At 41.5% G+C, this 21,383-nt stretch overlaps 1 protein-coding gene across 6 annotated transcripts in view; it reads right to left on the bottom strand.

The window, feature by feature from the left end:
* PJA2 (praja ring finger ubiquitin ligase 2) overlaps positions 1 to 15,681 on the bottom strand; it is a 49,908-nt gene extending 34,227 nt beyond the window's left edge. For 3 of the 6 annotated variants that reach the window (XM_048291449.1, XM_048291450.1, XM_048291453.1), the window contains exons 1-2: positions 15,575 to 15,680; positions 3,516 to 3,716 (exon numbers count right to left, since the gene is read on the bottom strand). In XM_048291449.1, the coding sequence (XP_048147406.1) occupies positions 3,516 to 3,714 (199 nt within the window). In that variant the 5' untranslated portion in view covers positions 3,715 to 3,716; positions 15,575 to 15,680. Of the gene's footprint in view, positions 1 to 3,515; positions 3,717 to 7,580; positions 7,710 to 15,348; positions 15,505 to 15,574 lie in introns of those variants that run through there. The other 3 variants (XM_048291454.1, XM_048291452.1, XM_048291451.1) reach the window with 3 other exon arrangements.
* Between the last annotated feature and the right edge of the window lie 5,702 nt (positions 15,682 to 21,383).

Raw genomic sequence — 21,383 nt, 5'->3', positions numbered from 1 at the left:
GGTGCCCCCCTTGATTTATTGCTTGATAACAGAGGGTCTCAAGAGCCAAGAGACTGGTGACAGTCTTGGCCACAGTGAGCATGAAGTGATCGAGTTTAAAGTCTCTGGTGATAGAAGGAAAAGTAAAAACTTCAACTCTGGACATGAGAAGAACAGACCTCAGGCTGCTTAGGGCACTAGTTAGTGAGATCTGGGGAAAATGCTTTGGAAGGTTGCTGAGGTCAGTGCTGGTCACTTTTTAAGAACAACATCCCAAGGGCACAGAAATAGGCAATTCCAAAAATGTTGGGAAGTCAAGCAAGTGAGGCAGAAGGCCAGCTTGGATGATTAGGGATCTTCTTTAGGAGCTAAAGCAAGAAAAGAAGGTGTATGGCCTGTGGAAGCAAAGTCAGGTGACATGGGAGGAATACAGACATGCTGCTGCCACTGTAGGGAGAAAATTCATGTGGCCCAAACTCAACTGGGGTTGAAGCAGGTCAGAAACGCGGGGGACAATAAAAAGAGCTTTTTCAAGTATGTCAGTGCAAAGGCAGTGCAGAAATAACATCAGCCCATTACAGGAAAAGGATGGTCAACTCACAGACAGGGAAAGAGACAAGGCAGAGATATTACATGATTTCTTTGCCCATCTTCAAGACTGATGAAGAGAGAGTTGATCTCCAAGGCGGTCCCAGCGCCCTGAGCTGGAGGATGATGACCATGAGAATGGTCAACTCCCAGTCAGCCCTGAACTTGTATGAGATCTGCTGCTCCTGCTGAATCCATGTAAATTTAAAGGGCCTGATGGGATTCATCAGAGAGTAGTCAACAAGCTAGCTGATGTCACAGCAAGGCCTCTCTCAATGATTTTTGAACAATTCTGGGAATCCATAGAGGTCCCAGCTGACTGGACACTGGCTAATGCTGTCCCAGTTTTCAAGGAGGGCAAGGATGACCCTGGAAATGCAGGCCTCTCAGTCCACTTCAGTTACTGGTAAAATTAGAGATGACTGTTCTGGTGTAGCGAAAAACCTGAAGGACAATGCAGCCATTGGTCACAGCTAGCAGGGTTTCATGAGAGGAAAGTCCTATTTGTCAAACCTAATTTCCTTTTACAACAAGGTATCCCACCTACCGGATCAAGGGAACCAGTTCATGTAATCTTCATGGATTTTAGCAAAGCTTTCGATACTGCCTCTTATAGGATCCTTCTGGACAAAAGTGCCCACAGCTGGATAAACACATCATGTGATGGGTGAGCAACTGGCTCACAGGTCAGGCACCAAAGGTGACACTGAATGGAGTGAAATCACACTGGTGACCTGTCACTAGTGGGGTTCTACTGGGCTCCACTTCAGGCCCAATGCTCTTCAAATCTTCATAAACAACCTAGACACAGGACTCAAAGGTACACTAAGTTTTGCTGATGACACTAAATTGGAAGATGCTGATGAGCTGCTGGAGAGCAGCACCATGGAAAGCAATGAGGGTGTCCTGGTCAATGGCAAATTGAACGTAAGTCAGCAGTGCCCTGGCAGCCAGGAGGGCCAACCCTGTCCTGGGGGCCATCAGGCACAGCATCACCAGCCAGACCAGGGAGGGGATTGTCCCACTGTGCTCTGGGCTGAGGCGGCATCACCTCGAGTGCTGGGGGCAGTTTATGTACCACCATGTAAGATAGAGAGTGTCTAGAGGAGGGCCATGAAGATGGTGAAGAACCAGCAGGGATAAGCCATACAAGGAGTGGCTGAGGTGACTTCATTTGTTTGGTAATAAACACATGAACAAATGCAACGGAAAGGCATTTTGTTATTAGACTAATTTACATACAAAGCAACTGTATTAAAAACAGGGAGATAATACACCCTTAAACCACATGTATCTAATGACCCATAAAATAACTGCATGCTGCTGTCTGTGTAACTGTAACAAGAAATATGGTAGCGCTATAGAGAGAAAGTAGGAAGATCTCCACAAACATCAACACTACCTTAAAGGAAATATACCTTTAACCAGATGAAAGCATAGAAAATGTATGAAGCATGGACAACAGTAAACACACTTCAATTAGAAAAAATTAAAAACCACCCAAATATTATCTACATCACAACAGATTACAAGAACAAAGCGCTAAGCCATTATCATTTAAAAAGAAAAACAAAATTGGAATAAGAAAGCAGTTTCAAAATAGTCTATAACGGAAGGAGGAAAAAAAAAGCTACCTTGTAGAACCATAGAATCACTTATGTTGAAAAAGACCTCTAAGATATCAAGAGCAACCATAAATCTAACGCTGCCAAGTCCACCATTAGACCATGGATACACATTTTAAGGACCTCCAAGAACTGGCGACTCCACCACTTTTCTGGGCAGCCTGTTCCAATGATTGACAACCCCTCTGGTGAAGGTATTTTCCCTAACAGCCAATTAAACCTCCCCTGGTGCAATCTGAGGACACTTTCTCTTGTTCTATCACTTGTTATTGGGAAGAAAGACCCTCACGCTCCTCACTCCAGCCTCCTTCTCAGCAATTGTACAGAGCAAGAAGGTCCCCCCTCCTTTTCTCCAGGCTGAGCACCCACAGCTCCCTCAGTTACTCCTCACCAGACTTGTGCTCCAGACCCTTCCCCAGCTCTGCTCCCTCCTCTGTACACACTCCAGCCCCTCAATGTCCTTCCTAAATTGAGGGGCCCAGAACTGGACAAGGTGTGGCTTCACCAGTGCCGAGCACAGGGAGGACAGTCACTGCCCTGGTGCCACACTATTGCTGACAAAGGCCAGGTGCCTTTGGCCACCTGGGCACACTGATGGCTCATATTCAGCCAGTGTTGAGCAGTATCCCCAAGTCCTTTACCCCCAGGCACTTTGGAAGATCTAAGGCTGTATCAAAAGCTGAAAACCTCAGCCAAAGAAATTGGACCATATTTCTAATCCAAGAAGCCATTCTGTATTCCTCTATTAAATTATTATTCAGATGCCAATGTCACAGAAGGCATTTTGATAAATACTAACATCCAACATTCATTAAACAAAAAAGGGAAGTGGTTTAACCGGTACAAACAAATAAAAAAAGGACTTTCAAAGATGTTTTATAGGCTTAAACTAATTTTTACTATGGCTGACAAAGACAGAACAACCTGGGTCACGATGCATCCAATATTTCACAGCCTAGTTCCAACAAGAAGGTTTGAATAGGTATTCTCTTCCAAATGTGGATTTTAATTTGAAGACAAAATAATTTGAATTATACAATGTTATTGTTATCTAGTTTGTTAGAATGCATGAAGTCATTATGAATGTTCTTCAGGCAAAACTACACAGCCTAGTATGGATTTATTAGATTAGATTATCTATACTTTATAAAATGAAATTTAGTATAAAGGCAAATTAAAGACATACAGAATGTACTTTACGTGTTATTTAAGTGCCTCAATAACATGAGCCACTTACATGGCTCTCAATGCACCTTCCTTCTCTACCCCCAAGCATCCCAGTTTGCACATCAGTATGGTAAATACACAAAGATATATACATACATAAAGTATTCTCTTTCTGAACATCTTCCATTTCTAATTGTTTGCAGTCTTCATTCTGTTGATGTCCATCTCTGTCATGATTATTCAAAAATGGTCTAAACCCAACATAGGAATGTCTTCTTCCATATCTTCCACTTGTAACAGTCTGATATGCTCCTGCAGGTTTGGGCCAGGCAGTTTTGCCAAGTCCTTGCCCCATTGCTACAGGAGATTATGGAGGAAAGAAAGACAGAGACACTTGTTAGACAGCAATATGTCTTTGCAGTTTCCCTCTTCCCTACCACTTTCATTTACTTTTTTTAGCAAGGAATTTTCTATTTCTCTAAAGTCTTAAGCTTCATTAATAATGTGATTATTAACAACATGAAGTGCTCTGGGCCCATATGTTATGAAAGCACGTAACTGAGTTTTCATCTACACTAAATAATATTGGCAAACACTGATTGCGCCCCCATCTTAACATGTTTTCAGTCAATAACAGACTTAATAAAAAAAAAAAATTTAAAAAATCAAGCCCAGATGTCATAGCTTTTTTGGTTTTTTCACCCTGCTCATAAATCTGACGCAACATGTGTATCAGCTTGCAGAAAAGATTTGCAAGCACTATAAAGGAAAATCCTTCAGGTAATACAGCACAATTCAGGCAGCCCTAGCCAGCTTATCTTTGTGACTGGAAAAGTATAATTAATCAAATCACACCTCCTAGCAAAAGTCACAGGGAGAAGGCTTTATTCTTACTGCTAAAGGTAGAATGTTCAGGCATGGCTATACAAAGCATTGCCCACACACTGCTTCTTCTGAGAGCAGTTTTTCGTATTAATGACACTTACAGCTTTCACCAAGAAAATACGGGATAAGGAGTACAAAGGAACTTGAGAAACAGTGGAGAAAGGCTCCTGATATTGTAATAATGAGAGATTTTAATACAGCACTATTATCAGGTATTAATCTAACACATAGGTTCATGCCCAGAGGGTGTTCCTTGTACAAATGCAACCAGAAGTTCACTATTTCAGACATACAGTGACTTCTTTGTGTCCCTCTAAGTCACTTTTAATCTTTACTAGATATGGCATTTCAAAGTTTCTGTTCTTTAAACTCACCAAATTAAAAAGTTAACCTTAAACACAAGGAAGATAAAGTTTGCAACCGTTAACATAGAGTATTATGAACTTCAGAAAAATACGAAAGCTTTTTTATTTCCTGGCTGTGCAACTAATCTCTTCATTACACTTAAAAAGAGAATATCTATGAGCAGAGACCTATAAAAGAGACCGAACCTTTGCAGAAAAAAATTAGCAGGCATCTGAGGCTTTTTTCCCTCATTTATCTATGAAGCTCTATGGAGTTTGATTACACATAATTTTCCCTGGACATATTTTTGGGTATTTGTCCAGACCTGGCCATCCTACATTAAAAAACAGAACCTAAAATGTTTGTTTGATTGTTAACTATACCACTCCTGCAATCTTTAGAAAGGTAAAAATTCTGGTGTCTTGGCAAAACAAAAATCCTGGCAACTAATGCAAGGAGAAGACGACTGACAATTCATTTTCCCAGCTAGTCAGCCAATAGTTAATATCCTTATTAAGTCAACCAGCAAGTTAATTTTATTCAACCAAGCTCTGACAATCCTGAAATTTCCCTTGATTACAACATGGCTGGTCAGCAGACTGCCAGAGGGAGCTGATAATTAGCATCCAAATCTGCAGAGCAAAATCCAACAGTTAGATTAGTAAATCAAAACAGCAATGCAGAAATCTGTCCTCAAACAAGTGGTTGAAAGACACAAGGTAAAAATACAACAAAATTGCCTAACTCTTAATTTCATTTTGTTCTCTAAAACATCAGTATTGTTCAAAAACAGATGTCCAGTCAACAGAGTCAAGTTCTCTGAATGCAAATGTTTCATTTTTAAAAAACATGCAAAATTTGTTTAATGCACTACATTTTTTATTTCAAATAATGCTCTTGCATACAGAGTATCTCATCACATATTCAACTGTTCGTAGAAGATAGAGCAGGCAGTTAGTTATTATTTGTCTGTCCTGGGGAAGATTTATTGGATCAACATAGTGAAAGCTTTCACCACTTACTGTGTAAGTATTGATGTCATATTTGGTTTTTAGGAGAGGCTAACTTCTACCTAGATACAAAATACCTCAAAAATAAGAGCAGGAGGCATGCATTTATTTACCTACATGCCTAAAATCAGCAGCATTTAGGCACGTGAATGCTGAGACTAATTTACAAGAAACCCTTCAGGCAATGAAGCTGTGAGACACAATACCCTCTCTCAGGTATTTCTTCCAGGCCAGCTCAGCCTAAGAAGTAAGTATTGCTTCAGAAGCTCAGTTTAGTAGACCTGTTCAAAGCACACCCAATATTCACTGATTTTCTGCAAAACTGACCAGTCTTAGAGAAGCAACACACCAGCGAATAAATAACAGGGCAAACAAGTTACTTATTCACTTCTCTGGCTGAAGATGGTTATACACACACCTCCATACTTCCAAAACATTATTACAGTCACCTGAATTCCTCAAAAGGATCATGAGAAGGAAAGCATTCTGGATTACCACAGCTGGATTAAAAAAATGGGAGAGACTGTCTCCTAAAATGCACAGTTCTCAAACAGGTAAGTCCAGCCTTTAACAGGCACTGCCTTAATCACTGACACATAGTGGTGTGCTTCCTCTTTACTTCTACCAATACGGCACTAAAGATACTACTCCCTAGAGACAGCAAATTACAGGCTATAGCACAGAAAGCCTCAGAATCTAGACCAAATCCATCTGATTTACCTAACCAACTTGTCCTCTTCCACAAGGATTTAAAGAGGAAAAAAAAAAACCTGTTTTTCCAGAAGTGTTCAAGAGTAGATGCATGCCGACACATGTTCACAACCTAGCACTGCAACCTAGTGTTCAGAAATCATCCACACTCTTGACCACAATACAACAAAAAAATCTCAAACCAATTTACAGAGCCAGATGTAGGACAACTGGAATTTCCTGCTCTGACACATGCTGGCAGGACCCAGTCCTCACCCACTAAAACCCAGCCACCTCCCTTTACTCTCCTCTCCATTACCTTTTGTTCTCTCCTATCTCCTCAACTCCCTCACACCCTGTGCACTAGTGACAAGAGCAGCAGCTTTCTTGGGTCAAGAAGTACATGACTGAGAGCCATGAAGGTGATCCGAGGCTGGAGCACATCTCCTATGAAGGCAGGCTGAGAGAACTGGGACTGTTCTGTCTGGAAAAGAGGCAGCTTCAGGAAGGCCTTACAGCAACCTTCCAGTACCTAAAGTGGGGCCACAAGGGAGCTGAAGAGGGACTCTTAACAGACTGTGTAGGCCTATTACACAGGAGGAAAAAGCTTAAGAGAATGTGGCTGGGGTGCCCGGAAGGGGAGTGGGCATGGAGTGAGGGGGAAACAGTTCCAAGTGGTTTTCATCCCAAAGAGGGGAAGGGTTGTCCTCATTTCCTGCTGCAGGAAATATTTAACTAGCTCTTTTTTTTTTTTTTTAAGAAAAGTGAAATTAGCCTCAAGTATTTCTCTAAGAAGTTTTTTTCACTCTTTTAATAACTAGCACCTTTTTATGTTCTTCCTCAGGTTTTCCTAGCATTCATAAAAAAAAACTTGTATGCATATTCTGGACGAAATCTCAACACTTGACACAGAAGTAAAAATAAATCCTTTATCCTACTCAATTGCTCTTTTTTCTCTGACATCTATCAATTACAGAAAACATTTTCTTCTACAAGGCAACAAGATCTCGCACTCAAGGTTTGAAAAGGGAATGCATGTGATACTGACACAATTACTGTTTTCTAGGTTACCATCTTAAAAAAATAAATCTGCATTTGTTCCCAGAAGTATATGAATTCATTTGGCTGTCAATTGGACAAAACTTAAAACCAACTCATATTCTTCACACCCTCTCCCTTAACTGACTATTTCTGAATCATAATGAAATCACACCCCTGATCAACTCAAATAAATGTTGCAGGTAAAAGTATTCACATTGTCTTTTAAAAGGTATTATCTAATATTCTTTACCTGGAACCAGTACTCTACATCTCTTTCATTCCTGCAGGTATTGAAAGCTTCCAAGTGCAGATGAATTTTTAAAAACAAAATTGAATTAGAATGGAGAATTTTCCGTTTGCTAAGCACCACTGCTCAGGACTGCAAAGAGATGACTTCAATTCAGTTAACAGAAGAAAAGCACACAATAATTCCAAAAAAGGAGAGGAATATTTCAATTTGAATAATTGAAACAACATCCTACTGTTACAATTTCCTTCTCTTGCCTCTATGAGCAGGTTAACACTGAAATTATTTCATTTTTTTACTATGTTTTCAAGCTTCAAACTACATACACTAGCAAATTAATACTCAAAGCAATCAATATTCAGTTAAAATTTACTTTCACTGTCTGGGATTCATCTAAACCTTAGAAAACCATATGCCAGGGTCTAACTCTCGTAGGCAGTTAAGCACCACAAAGGTGATCGCTCACTCTCCCACCCAGTTGAAAAGGAGAGAGAACAAGAAGTGTAAAAGTGAAAAAACCCATGGGCTGTGATAAAGACAGTTTCAGAATTTGGGGGTTTTTTTAAGGAAAAAAAAAAAGAAGGAGACAAATAAAAGCAAGGAAAATGAATAATGCAAAAAAACCCTAATTGCTCACCAGCAACCCAACAATGCTCCGACAGTTCCAAAGTCACAGCACCCTGGCCAACCTCCTTCCCCCTACCAACTAAGCATGATGCCACACAGTCTGGAATACCCCTATTGTCAGCTGGGGTCAGCTGTCCTGGCTGTGTCCCCTCCCCGCTCCTTGTGCACACTGCCTGCTCACTGGTTGGGTGAGGAGCAGAAAAAGTCTTGGCTCAGTGCAAGCCCCACCCAGCAATAATGAAAGCATCTCTGTGTTATCAACGCTGTTTCCAGAGAAAAATACAGAACACAGTCCCATGCAAACTCCTGTGAGGAAAGGTAGCTCTATCCCAGCTGAAAACAGTACACCAGATGATAAGCAAAATTCAAACTATTTTCTTATGGATCCAATCCATTCAACGAAAAGTTCCTTCTCAAACTCTCTGGTTTAGAGGTGACTTTAGGCTCCTCACTAGGATATTTGAGAACACAGTAGTGATTATTTCCATAAGCAGTATCAGCTCAGCTACAAGTACATTGATAAATGGAATATGCTTCAGGGACTTATTTTCCAGGCATTGTCTTTTCATCAACCTTCCAGGTCATTTTGAACTCTCCTTTGAGCTACAGATTCCACTAAGTCAATATTTTTACTCAGTATAGTTTCTTCTCTTTGCCTGAGGCTGGAAGTAGCCTGTGGTCCAAATTCAATAAGCTGTCCCACTTATCCCACAGGCTGGCCCACTACTGATTTCATTTTAAATTAAAATAATATTGCTTAGTTGTGGGGTTTTTTTACCTTTCAGATTATGTTTTAAAGCAAAAATCCCCCCAAAACCATGATCATATCAAAATATTCTGATACCGATCTGAGACTCTTCCCAAAAGAGGCAAATGATCACCAGCAAACTAATAGCAGCTTCCTTCCACTTAAATACTAAATGGTTTCTGTTTTGCATTTCCCCAAAAGCTTGCTGTTTTGTATGTAATTTGTGCCATAAATGCAAAACTGAAGTCCTGAAATATTACAGTCTATTAATATTATACCTATAACAATTAATTTTACAAATATTTACATTTCTGCATTTACCAAAGCATTAATCAACATGCAGGCTAAAAGAAATAAGTTGATTAGTATTTTGGACATTGTCCGTATACTCCAAATCTCAATTAATGACCTCCTGTTACAATCCGTATAATCATCATAGACAATTCACAACTCTAGACAAATTATGAAAAAAGTTTCGCCAGACTTGAAATGGAGCCAGTGCTGCCACTATACAAACAAGAGTGAATTAAAGTGTATGCAGGAAAGTATCAGTGGTTGCTCTAAAAGAAATGCATTAGCTATATTCACAGGACAAGTCATGAGGAAGAGACACAAAATTTCTTCAAGTTCAGAGCTCCCTTAATAAGTGGAGCCCAGTCATCACCTTCCATACAGAAATGACTGAATGGGCGACTTGCTAAAAATGACCATCTTGATGCAGTTCCTTTCTATCCTTAGACATCCTCCTAGAGTCGAAGATCCTGCACAGCTCCCATTCTCTCATCCAGGCTCTTCTGACCAACACGAGGGCACAGAATCCCCCTATGCTGATGTTTGCCATCTGGTCACTTCAGCCAAGGAGCCAGAGCTAGGCTTGCTCTGATGCAGCTTCAGATGCGACTGCAATGGTTGGCTTCAAGCGAAAGCAGCCTGCATGAACTTACTCAGGTCTGCCAGATTTCCTTCTCCAAGGGTCTAAGTCTGTCTTCATATTTAAGAAGCTCAGCAGGCTCTTGAATTAGCACAGCTGAGGTGGTAGAACTGAGCCATTCCAGTACAAATTTTACACTGTCCTCTTAGAGTCTATCTGCTTCAATGCTATACACAATTCCTGCACTATTTCCAGGGGTTTTTTCACTGACTTGCTCTGACTTTAGCCCAGTTCTCCTTACTTTCTTACACAAAACTGTAAATAGTTTGAATGCATCATATTCATCTCCCCTGATGAAAATCCTCAATCCTCTGTTTGATCTGATAAACTGACAGCTCTGCCTTACCACTGTAATAATCAGTTTTACAGCTTTTATCCTAACAAATACATTCAGCAGAAATTACACATTAAATCTTATGAGGGAAGATTAAGCAACTGCAGTACTAAAAGCTTTTAAAGATGAGGAGAGTGTGTATGCCATGTACTAACCAAGGAATAGCAAGCCCCCTCCTACCTTAGAAAGCTAGCATTGTAACCTTAAGAATAAAAAGCCTAACTTTGCCAGTAGTCCCTGTAGCAATCTGTTCTGTTAATGCAGAACACTATTACGTGCTACTAAGCATCAGGCAAACTTTCTTATCTCTCTCCTTCCCCAATATCACAAGTTTTTGTATTCTAAATAGGTGCATTAAACTAAGGGCACAGAAGTAACAATTTTTACCTACTGCTTTTCAGGAGATGTATAGAAATTCAGTCACCAACCCCTACCCCTGTATCTGTCCTCTTCTTATGACTCTCACATCTTGTACTTTTGTTTAAGTTCTGATTACAAACTTTCCAGAGGAAAAAGCATCTCTCTGGAGCTGAACGACTTCAAATAGAAGCCAATAATCAACAAAATGCCAAGACTTTTCTACACTTTAAGCAGAAAAGGTACACTTCTACTTTTGTCAGTGCAGATACCCCAAAACACTTTAAGAAACCAGAACAATCACTTCCTTTCCCCCTGATAAACACAGCAACTAGAAATGACAAAAGAATCCCACAGTGGAAGTGCAGGCCCTGGAAACTCTTACACGACGGAGAGATATAATTCATCAACTAGAAGACCCAAAGATGTATTTTTGCATTGCTGCCTATCATCTTATATAACTGTCTTTATTAAAGCAAACTTAACCCAAAACATGTAATCAAACCTCCACTATCAGAAGCAGTAAAAGCAATTTTTAAATTTTTTTCCAAGTTTGGAGGTTTTTTGTTTTGTTTTGCTGTTGGTTTTGGTTTTTTCCTGAAGAACACTGAAGTCTCAGCACTTTCAACTCTTCTTCTTTCATAAACTTAATTCTGTATCTTGGATACAAGAGTAACAAAAGCCTCTGATCCAATCAGCAGACAGAAGAGCTTACCTGAAGTGTCATGAAACAGAATCTGAGGTGATTCCAATATGCCAGTGAAGAAGTAAGATCATTCTCAAAAAGAGAATCATGGGATATTATTGTCAGGTAGGAATACACAACTGAGGGAATTACTAAATTACTAAATGTCCAGCTAAGCAGAAGGGCAGTGGAGGATTATAGAGGACCACAATACACAAAACTCAAGTCAATGTATTCCTCTGTTTTGGCAAATAGCAACATACAGAGCTGCATTAGCGTGAAGACTGCAAGACAGGAAAAGTAACCCTTGTATCCTGACCAACAATGTAAATCAGCTCTTATGCTCTGCATGTGGTTTTTAAATACCTTGCTTCAAAAATTATCACTGTTTTCCCTGAGACATGGAAACAACACATGGAAATGACATAAGAGAAATGTTTCTACCAGTAGGGACACGGTATCCCTCCAACAGATCACCTGGGGAGGCTGAAGAATACCCATCAGAAACACAGCCCAAAGAAAGGTATTCAAACAAACATCTGGTGAAGAATCACTGGGAGGAAGGGCTGGGATAGAGAATAAGCCTGACAAGATAACTGTTTGAGGTCACTTCCCTAAACAAATGCTCCAGAATTTCAGATACTTATTCTGCCCCCAAGCTAGAATCACAGTCCTACATATCTACTTTTGGGTGGAGTAGAAAATCTGTGGGTTTTTTCCTCCAAACTGGTGGCGCTACAACACTACCATCTATCACTATTTGCTTGTTTTCACACAGAAGATGAATCAATATTAATTTTTTTCTTCTTCAAAATTTTTGGAAGGTTACACAATCAATATGCTGTACAAAACTGCACTGGGTTTACTTGGTATGGTACAAGTACTTGATTTTTTTTTTGTCATCTTTTAAAAACCACTACTTTTCACTTAAAGCACCTTATTAGATAATGGAAACATACTACCGATCCATTGCCTAGAAGCTAATTTTCAGGCCTCAAAAATAGTGCTGCAGGTTCCTGACAGTACTCTCAGAACCTTACACTACAATTTTTTTTAAGCTGCCAAACTACAAATACCTGGTTCACCAAACGCATAATGAATAAACACCTAGTTAACATATGAAGTCAACTATAGCACCACTAAAACATAAGGCAGATTTTGCTATTGTTTAAAATCATCCGGGTTAGGGCTCTTGAATTTTTTGGAACATTCTGACACCAAGCTGACATGATAGATATACCAAAGCTGACACTTTGGTATACCCAATTATCACTAATCTCCTGAGCAGTAATCCACAATCTACCCTCAGGATCAGAACCATTTCTCTGTACTATATTTTTCTATAGCATCAACTACTGGCATCATTTAAATTTCAAATTTGTTATCACTTTGGATTTTCTTTTCCCTGCTTTGCTTCCAGCAGAGCGATACTGACGATGTTACAGCAATACAGAAAAACCACAGGCAACTTTAGAATCTCAACAACCGCAAACTTTTCAGGTCCGGTTTTAACAACTGTTAAGGATGCACACACGTGCCAGTTGGAATTCTCTACTTCCACAGTCACATATTTAGTTACCTGAAATGCTGCGTAAGGATTTAGTACAAAAACATCACACTTGAATTAATCGAATTTGAAAAGCTGTTTTAAAACCACTCAGAATGATTAATGCCATTGGCAGCAGAATTCATAAATATCTTCTCCCACCACAACACATGAGCATTTAGCAATTTACATGACCATCCACTCTGTCATTCCTGCAGAGTATTGCACTCATTACTACAAGCTCATCAATAATTACCTCAATTTCCCATATAAATAAGTCATAGCCCTGCTCCACATAAACAGACTGCCAGGTGTGGCCTGTATGACAACAAAGGTTCTTGTGAGAACTACTGCATTTTTGCACCCTTGCACAACTCAAACAACTGCCCCCATGTTAAATGTGCACAGCACCACTATAAGTGCTTCAGGACATTCTCCTGATAAACTGCATGGTGTGTTTTGTTTGAGTCCAGGCTACCAAAACCACAGAAGCAGAAGTTTCAGACACTGGTTCAGGTCAATGTGTCCTTTAGGGACAATCACACTACTCCCTGTCCATGGATGTTCCGAACAGAAGGCCAAGGTGAGCTCACTGTCCTTCTCCAGTAGTCTGGGTTTATCTCTGCTTATTCCACATTTGAAGTCATTTCACAGTTTTAAGTCTTTAAATACACTTTCCAACTGAAATAAACACAAAGTAGCCCTTTAGAACCTGCCAAAATACACTGCTGAACATACAGATACAAGGCTGCTGAAGCAGTCTTGTAACTGCAGTGGGCTCTACCGGACTTCTAGACCTATCCACTAAAATGCAGGGGGGGTTATTACTGTATCATGAATAAATTAATTAGAACAAATGTGTTCCCCATACTTCATTCAAAATACTATTCAGAAGTATTAGGACAAGCCTTGACAGAATGGTAAATTTTATGGTCACAGCCTCAAATGACATCCACACCTCCAATTTCCTCAGAGGCTAAAGGAACACGACCCACCCTGGAAACCACAAGCTGGGGACTGTCTGCCCCAAAAACAGCCCCTGCTGCTGTACAGCACAATAATACTTTTGGATTCATTCAAGCCTTCCTCAAAACAAACACAGCTCAACAAGTACTATGGGCCACCAGGGAGATTACTGTGTAAAAATAGTAGCAATGCCAGCTCAATTTTTGCAACAAATACTCATACAGTGTTCGTGGAATTCATCCAATACGTCCTATCAGTGTTTGTCACTTGTTATGCTAAACTGCTTTTGCAGAAGTACACATCTTCATGGCATCAGCTAGCTTAACAAGGCAACAATTCGTAAGTATTTATTTTGATGAGGCTTTGATCTGTCAAGAACTCATGCACCTTACTAGACTGCACTGCAATTCACTCTATCAGCAAAGGAAATTTTAAAAAACGGGCCTATTTCATAGGAATCTCCTGATCCTGCACTTTAATGCAACTTCAAAATAAAGACTTTTATGATCAACTTTTTCCGGACTTCTTCCTTTCTTTAGTGCATGAGAAAGAGCAGGAAATCAATTCTGTGAGAGTCTGACTCAGCTACAAATAAACTTATTTTATTACATACATTTGCTTACACAATTTTAAATAAGCATACTTCTCCCAAATGCAGCTTCAATCCATAAAGTATGTATTCTTCATTTGTGCATTAAAGAGAACACTAACAGTTTGACACCACTCTTCATTGCTACAGTACATTTTTTTTTCTAGATAGTGTGGCAAAAATCCAATCAAAAGTCATTCTTCTAAACTGCTTAACTGTGTGCACAGACAAACGCAAATCAAGAACTACACAGAAAAAAAGAACTGCTGAGTACATCACAGTATAGAAAAAGGACCTAACCACAGTCTCTAAGCTTTCAAACGCATCCTATAAAGTCCACAGCCTCTAAACTTAAAATAAACTTTTTAAGTTTTCGTGCACCGTGGAGATTCACAGTGTATAACTCATATGTTTCACAGTGTTAATTCACCAGCAGTACCCAGTAAAGCCCGTGTGCAGGACATCCTGAGAACGCTCAGCTCCACCACAGCCAACACTGCTCCAGACAAGCACTTCAAGAGAACTGCTAAAGGTGCAGCAGGAGGTGCTACTCTCTTCCAGGTACAAAACCCATCCCGTGCAGTATAACTACAGTTAATTAACTTAACTCGCGTGGAAGAAAAGGCACATCAGCTACAATCACTGACACATCTCCCCTAGACTCTGGGCCCAAAGCACGTTCCTTCTGACCCTGTATTTGGGGGCTGCTCTGCTGGCTCGGACCTCCCCTCCTCAAGCAAAGAGAGGAGTGTGAGTGCTTCACAAACTCGCTGAAGCGATGTCAAGCGACGTCACTTCGCCCGTGACCCCGCTCACACCCGCGGGGGCTTGGCTGACACAAGGCAGACCCCGCGCAGGGACCTCCCTTTCCCCGGGATACTGAGTCACTGCCCTGGTGCTGTGGGAGAAAAACTACAAAACACAACAAAAAAACCCAAACAAGAACAAACCAAACCAAAAAAAAAAAACAACAAAAAAGGAAATTAACTGCAAGCACTTTGCCTCCGAAGGCCTGCCCGTGTCCGCTCCGTTGCTGTGCACCCCGCCGGCTCCCCCGCACCCACAAACGGCACAAACGGACGGGCACTCGCGGGGCCACCACGGCCCACCCGCCGTGCCCTCTCGACCCAACGGCTGAGGCCCCCGCCCTCGGCCGCAGGCCCGTTCCGGGAGGAAGGAACAAGGCCGACACTCCACAGCACAAACGACCGTACCCAAGACTACCGGCAACTCCGTCCGGCGCCCCAACCGCGCCCGCGCCCTTTCCGGGCGCCCGCCCCCTTTATGGGCGCCCCGCGGAGCCGGGCCGGGGCCAGAGCCACACTCACCCGCCCGCTCCCGCCGCCGCTTCCCGCCCGCCGCCGCCGCCACGGCCAATCCCGCCGCCCGCAGCGCCGCGCCGGCCAATCACGAGCCAGGAAGGAGGGCAGCGGTCAATCCCGGCCGGGGGGCGGGGCCCGGGGGCGCGGCGGGGACGCCGGGCTGGGCCGGCCGTGCGGGAGCTGCTGCAGCGGGAGGGCTGAGGGTCGGCGCTTCAGCCGCTTTTAACCTCTGCTTTGTAGGGTTTGTGGTGATTTATCCCCGCCAGCAGCCCAGTCCCAGGCAGCCGCTCCCTCACTCCCCCACCAGCAGGATTGGGGACAGAATGGAAAGGGTGAAAACCAAGGAACTCAGGGGTTGAGATGAAGACAGTTTATAACAGGGAAAGCAGAGCAACACAAGGAATTAATCCAGTGCTTTCCATGGTTGGGCAGGTGTTCAGCCATCTCCAGCAAAGCAAGGTCCCGTTACACTAAGGGTGACTTGGGAGGTCAAACCTCATCAGTCCAAACATCCTCTCTTTCCTCCTTCTTCCCCCAACTCCATACACTGACCGTGATGCCATATAGTCTGGAATATCCCTGGGGTCACCTGTCCCAGCTGTGTCCCCTCTCAGCCTCCCACGCACCCCTCAGCCTCCTCACCAGCATGGCCATGTGAAAAGCAGGAAAGGCCTTGGCTCAGTGCAATCCCTGCTCAGCAATAACAAAAACATGTCTGCATTATCAACACTGCGTTCAGCACAAAACCAAAACACAGCCATATTAGACAACCTAGACACTGTGAAGAAAACTACCTCAACCCCAGTCAAAACCAGCACAGACTTGACTACTGATTTTTATTAATATTTTTTGTTCTTCAGGGAAATCTCTCAATGTCAACTTTGTGTGGAATATTTCAACTAGGATAAGCTTACATTGTTTGGCACTCTTATCAGCGCAAGTATTCCTACACTCTGTTCCAATAATAAACAGAGTCAGTTCTTGGAAAATAGAAAAATAAAAAAAAGTATTAGATCATGGCACCCTAACCGGCTTCCATCTACAGCAAAAGTTTTTTTGGCTGTTCAGTATTACCATGTTGAGTACACTCTAAATGCCTAGGAAGGAATAATTTATGAACACTAATATCTACCTATTGAAACATGACAACCATGAAAGACAACAGACTTCATTCTCAAAGAAGAAAACGGGTGAACACTGGGCCTAATGAAATGTGACTTCTGTTAATGTAGCCCATATTTGTGCTGCCATTCAGCAAAAAGAGCCCAAGAATCAGACTCCTCTCTTCCTCACTTACATTATCAGTTCAGTTCTCATTTTTAGTCATTTTCATGTTCTGTGTTTTCTGTCATTATTTTTCATGTCCCTCCAATTTAAGCAAGAGAAGTGACCAGATGCAGCTAATTTCTAGTGTTCTAGTACCTTGGCCAGTGTGTGCACTGCCAGCTGCCAGCCAGGAAGCCTCATAAATGACTAACTGTGGAGTTCATGCTCCACAGAAGTCCTGACTTGGCTTTCTTTCTCCTGCACATAGCTGCTAATTTTTTGCAGAACTTACAAAAATCTAAGTGTGTTGAAGATGGTCACCTGACTAATAGGGATGAAGAAGAAGCAGAAGCATTCAATGATTTTTTTTTTTTTTTTTTTTTTTTTTTTTTTTTTTGGTGCACTTCTGTCTTTAGTAAACTGACAGGCCTTGTGTGGCCTGGTTCCCTGAGTCAGTACCCCCAGTGTGGGAACAGTCAAATTTCAGTCCTGGACACTAAAAGTGTAAGGGACCATCTGTATCAGGTGAATAGTCACAAGTCCATGGAGTTTCCATGGGATTAATCACAGAGTACTGATGGAACTGGTGGGTGTTATGGCATGACTCCTCTTGACCATCTAAAAGGTCTCGGGAGACCAGGGAGATCCCCACTGACTGGAAGTTGGCTGTGTTTTCCCAATTTACCCAAAAGGGTGTGAGGAAGGACCCAGAGAATGACAGACCTTTGAGTCTAACCTCACTACCTGGGAAAATTATGGAGAAGATCATGCTGGGTACCACTGCAAGACATTCAAAGAACAATGCAATCTTCAGGCACAGTCAACATGGATTCAAAAAGGGAAAGTCTTGTTTAACTAATTTTTATCCTTCTATGATAAGATCATCTGCCCAGAGGATGAAGAGAAGGCTTAATCCAAAGTGCATGTTAGTTTTGGGGGATTTTAATAAGGCTTTTTACACTGTCCCTCACAACATCCTTCTGGAAAAGTTGTCCCACTGTGCAATGAGCAGGTACAAGATGTACTGGATGAAGGACAGGGATGAAAGGGTTGTTCTGAATATGGCTGGCTGGCTGCTGATGCTGTTCCTCAGGGCTCAGTTCTAGAACCAGTTCTGTTCCATATATTTCTCAATTATCTGGATGCAGGAATTGACAGATTTGGTGATGATACTAAACTAAGACCGTGGGGCTGAGCAACACCAGGCACAAACCTGAACTGGGAGAGGATTGGCTGGAGAGCAGCTCTGCAGAAAGGGATCTGGGGGTGCTGGTGGACAGCAGGCTCCCCCTCAGTCAGCAGGAGGGGAAACCCCATCCTGGGGTGCATCAGACACAGCACAGACAGCCAACAGAGGGGATTGTCCTGCTGTACTCACTGCTGGTGAGGTCTATTCTATTCTATTCCAGAGTTCCTTTTTTCTAAAATTACTTTTGCTAGAAACAGCTGGTGGTTCAAAACCATTAGGGAGGGGCACTTACAGGCATGTATGCAGATAGACTCGTGGAAAGACAAGACAAACTCAGATACTTTGAGGCAATGATGTGAGTTATTCATAAAGATCAAGATAGGCTAGTGTTTGTAGACTACCTCTACTATTACTAGAGTCTAAATCCCTCAGCAGCAGAGGATACAGATTTTCAATTTAGGCTTATATTGAAAATCATCCTCTTAAGGAATCTACCCCCCACACCCACAGACTGGCATAAAAAGAAACAGGAGAAATTAGGCACTAAAGGTTAAAATTACCCTCTGTGAATACTCTTCATGCTGCATCAGCTCATGACTCCATGGCAATACAAGAAGTTTTGGCTGAAAATGTCAGTCTAAACAGAGGAGTACCGCTGCTGTGCAAACATCTTGCTTTTGTATCTTTAGCTGAAGAGCAGGTGGAAATTCTTCCTGAAGACTTGCTTTGCTGATGGATGGTTATACTCCAGTAAAACCAAAATACAATAGTCCATGAAGTTTTTTCTTAAAGAATTTTTAATGATTGCGTAAGAACCCTCTGATGCAACTGATGCATCCATGCTATCATTCATGTTGTATTCAAAGGACTAAATAAACACATACATAGAAAGATCTGTGCATGTAAGCATTTAGTATTTCATAACTTTTAAAATCTTCCAATATTCAGACCATGCGGTTTTTTCCTCAGGAAGCCAAACTGTAGCTTCTCATACCAATGCTGCACCCAGAAAGAGCGTATGGAATACTATATCGAGATCACTGTATCAAGAAGTGCCATCTCTTTTTCCAACCCTAGATTATTATGCTTCACAATGAGAGAAAAAGTCTTTGATGATCAAGTTCATCCTCCCTCACAGAGGATTTCAAAGGAAACTATGAGAGAGTACTGAAAGGCAGACATGAAAATATGATGATTCCTTTAAAAAATTCTATTATCAACCGTAAACTGTCATGCCTATGTGCTTTCTTGATGTGTCCTATTTTCTTTGCAGAAATTTTGTCCAGGAGTTTTCAAGAATTTTTTTTTTTTTCCAGGTTCTTGGTATTCCTACAATGTGCGTGAATAGCAGCTTCAATTGGAGTTACTGTTGCATGTTAGGAATGTTGTACAATTGGTTATTTCACGATACTTCTGAGCAAACAAAATATTATGTGTACTTCATAGCAGAGCAAATATTTCTTAGAAGCATGAGAATTATTGTATGTACACACTACAAGTGATTTATTCAAGTACAGTTACTCAGAGGCATCCCCCCAAACTCTGAAATTGCAGCACAAGAAGCTGTAAAAACACCAGTAACAAACATAGAACTGCAAATGAAATCTAGTCTCCAGAAAATTCAGATTGTTGTAAGTTTAGACAAGCAGGTTGTGTTCCACTTTAAAACATAGAAAATGTTAATATAATCCCATGTGACTCAAGAACAAGGAAACATTCCATTTAATAAAATGAAGGTAGGAAGTTTTAAACTGGTTAAAATAATTTTTTCTGAAACATTGTAAAATCAGCCAAGCGGTATTTCTGCAAGGGAGCATTACTGAAAAATGGTGTTATTTAAAACTATCATTAAGAACAAGCGTCTAGCAGAATATAACATATACTTTGCAAATTATATAGATAATATCAACATCTAGGTTTACAACAGTATAAATAACAAAGGCATACCAGCAATTATGGAAAAAATTATTATAAATATATGCCCAGAATTTTGGACTTCAAAGTATTTATTAAGAAGACATTTTCTCCATGGCTGGATTATTTCCTACCCTTGTACTTCAGAGTACTTCCCCAAAGTCCTTTTATTCCTACTGCTCTAGCAAAGACTTAACAAGATTTAAGTTTTTTCTTCATTCAGTGTGGTAATTTCTATGTAACAAAACATTACTTTCTGTATTAAAATCAATTAAATAGTCCTTCAAATAAAAATAGATTCTAAACTAGCTTAATTAAAATGATTTCTCTTTCTTACAGCTAAAATCACTTCCTTTGCATGGCACTAGGACTCAGCCTACTGAGCTGCTAAACAATCTATCTACTGTTTCAGACCCTTTAACACCTCCAAAAACAAAGCAAAACAAAAACGTAACAAATGAAATATGATTTTATTCTAGGTCACATTATCTAAATAATCCACTTGGATGCTGTCATAGGTTAGCAAGCATAGTCCCGGAAGGGACGTCCTTGCTAAGGGGTGCTTACAGTTTCCTCTGGGAACTGATAGAACCTATCAGCTGGCCAGTTTGAATATGGACAATTCTTTAAGCCACTTAAAGTTGTGATCACCTCTGTTATCCACATTTAAGAATAGGCAAACTCCCCCCCAAGCTCTCTCTCGTTTCCGGCGCTGGCACAGGTGGCTGCGGGCCCCGAGTGGGGGCCAGCGGGCCCGGCCAGGCCCTGCTTGGGCCAGGCTGGGCCGGGCCACGGCCATCCTGGAGCCGATGGACCTGTTCCAGCCATGGAACCACCCCCACTGCCTTGCCGTGGGCAGCCGGAGCGGCTCGGCTCTCCCCCCTCTCCACTGTGATAAGAAAAATTCAACATTCCAGCTGCAAAGCTGCAAGGCCGAGGTGAGATTAACCCTTTTATTGCTGTGAAGAGCTGAAAACCTGAGGGAAGAGAGAGAGGAGATGCTTAAAGCTGAAATTCTGTTGTGAAGCTATGATATATCAGAGTATCCTGTTGTAATTTCATGAAGATATGGGGGGTGGAGTGTTCAGCTCGTAAGCAAAAGCACCTGCGCTGAGATAGGCAGATGCTGACGCTGCTGTAATTTCATGAGAAGTTTGGACAGGGAGAGATGAACCAGATGAGGACTTTTGCTCCAAATGGGAAAGGAGAAAACCTCAGTTCCTAGAGATGCTCCCAGAGATAGTCCTAAAGATGAAGATGATGAAGACCCTTTGCTCCCAGGGAAGGAGAAGGGCCTCTGTTTTTGTTTCTGAATGGCTCAACCTTAAAATT

This window comes from Corvus hawaiiensis, chromosome Z (assembly GCF_020740725.1).
Source record: "Corvus hawaiiensis isolate bCorHaw1 chromosome Z, bCorHaw1.pri.cur, whole genome shotgun sequence".
Taxonomy (NCBI): Eukaryota; Metazoa; Chordata; class Aves; order Passeriformes; family Corvidae; genus Corvus; species Corvus hawaiiensis.
Note: the sequence above shows the minus strand (reverse complement) of the source record. Positions and strands in the feature narration are given on the sequence as shown.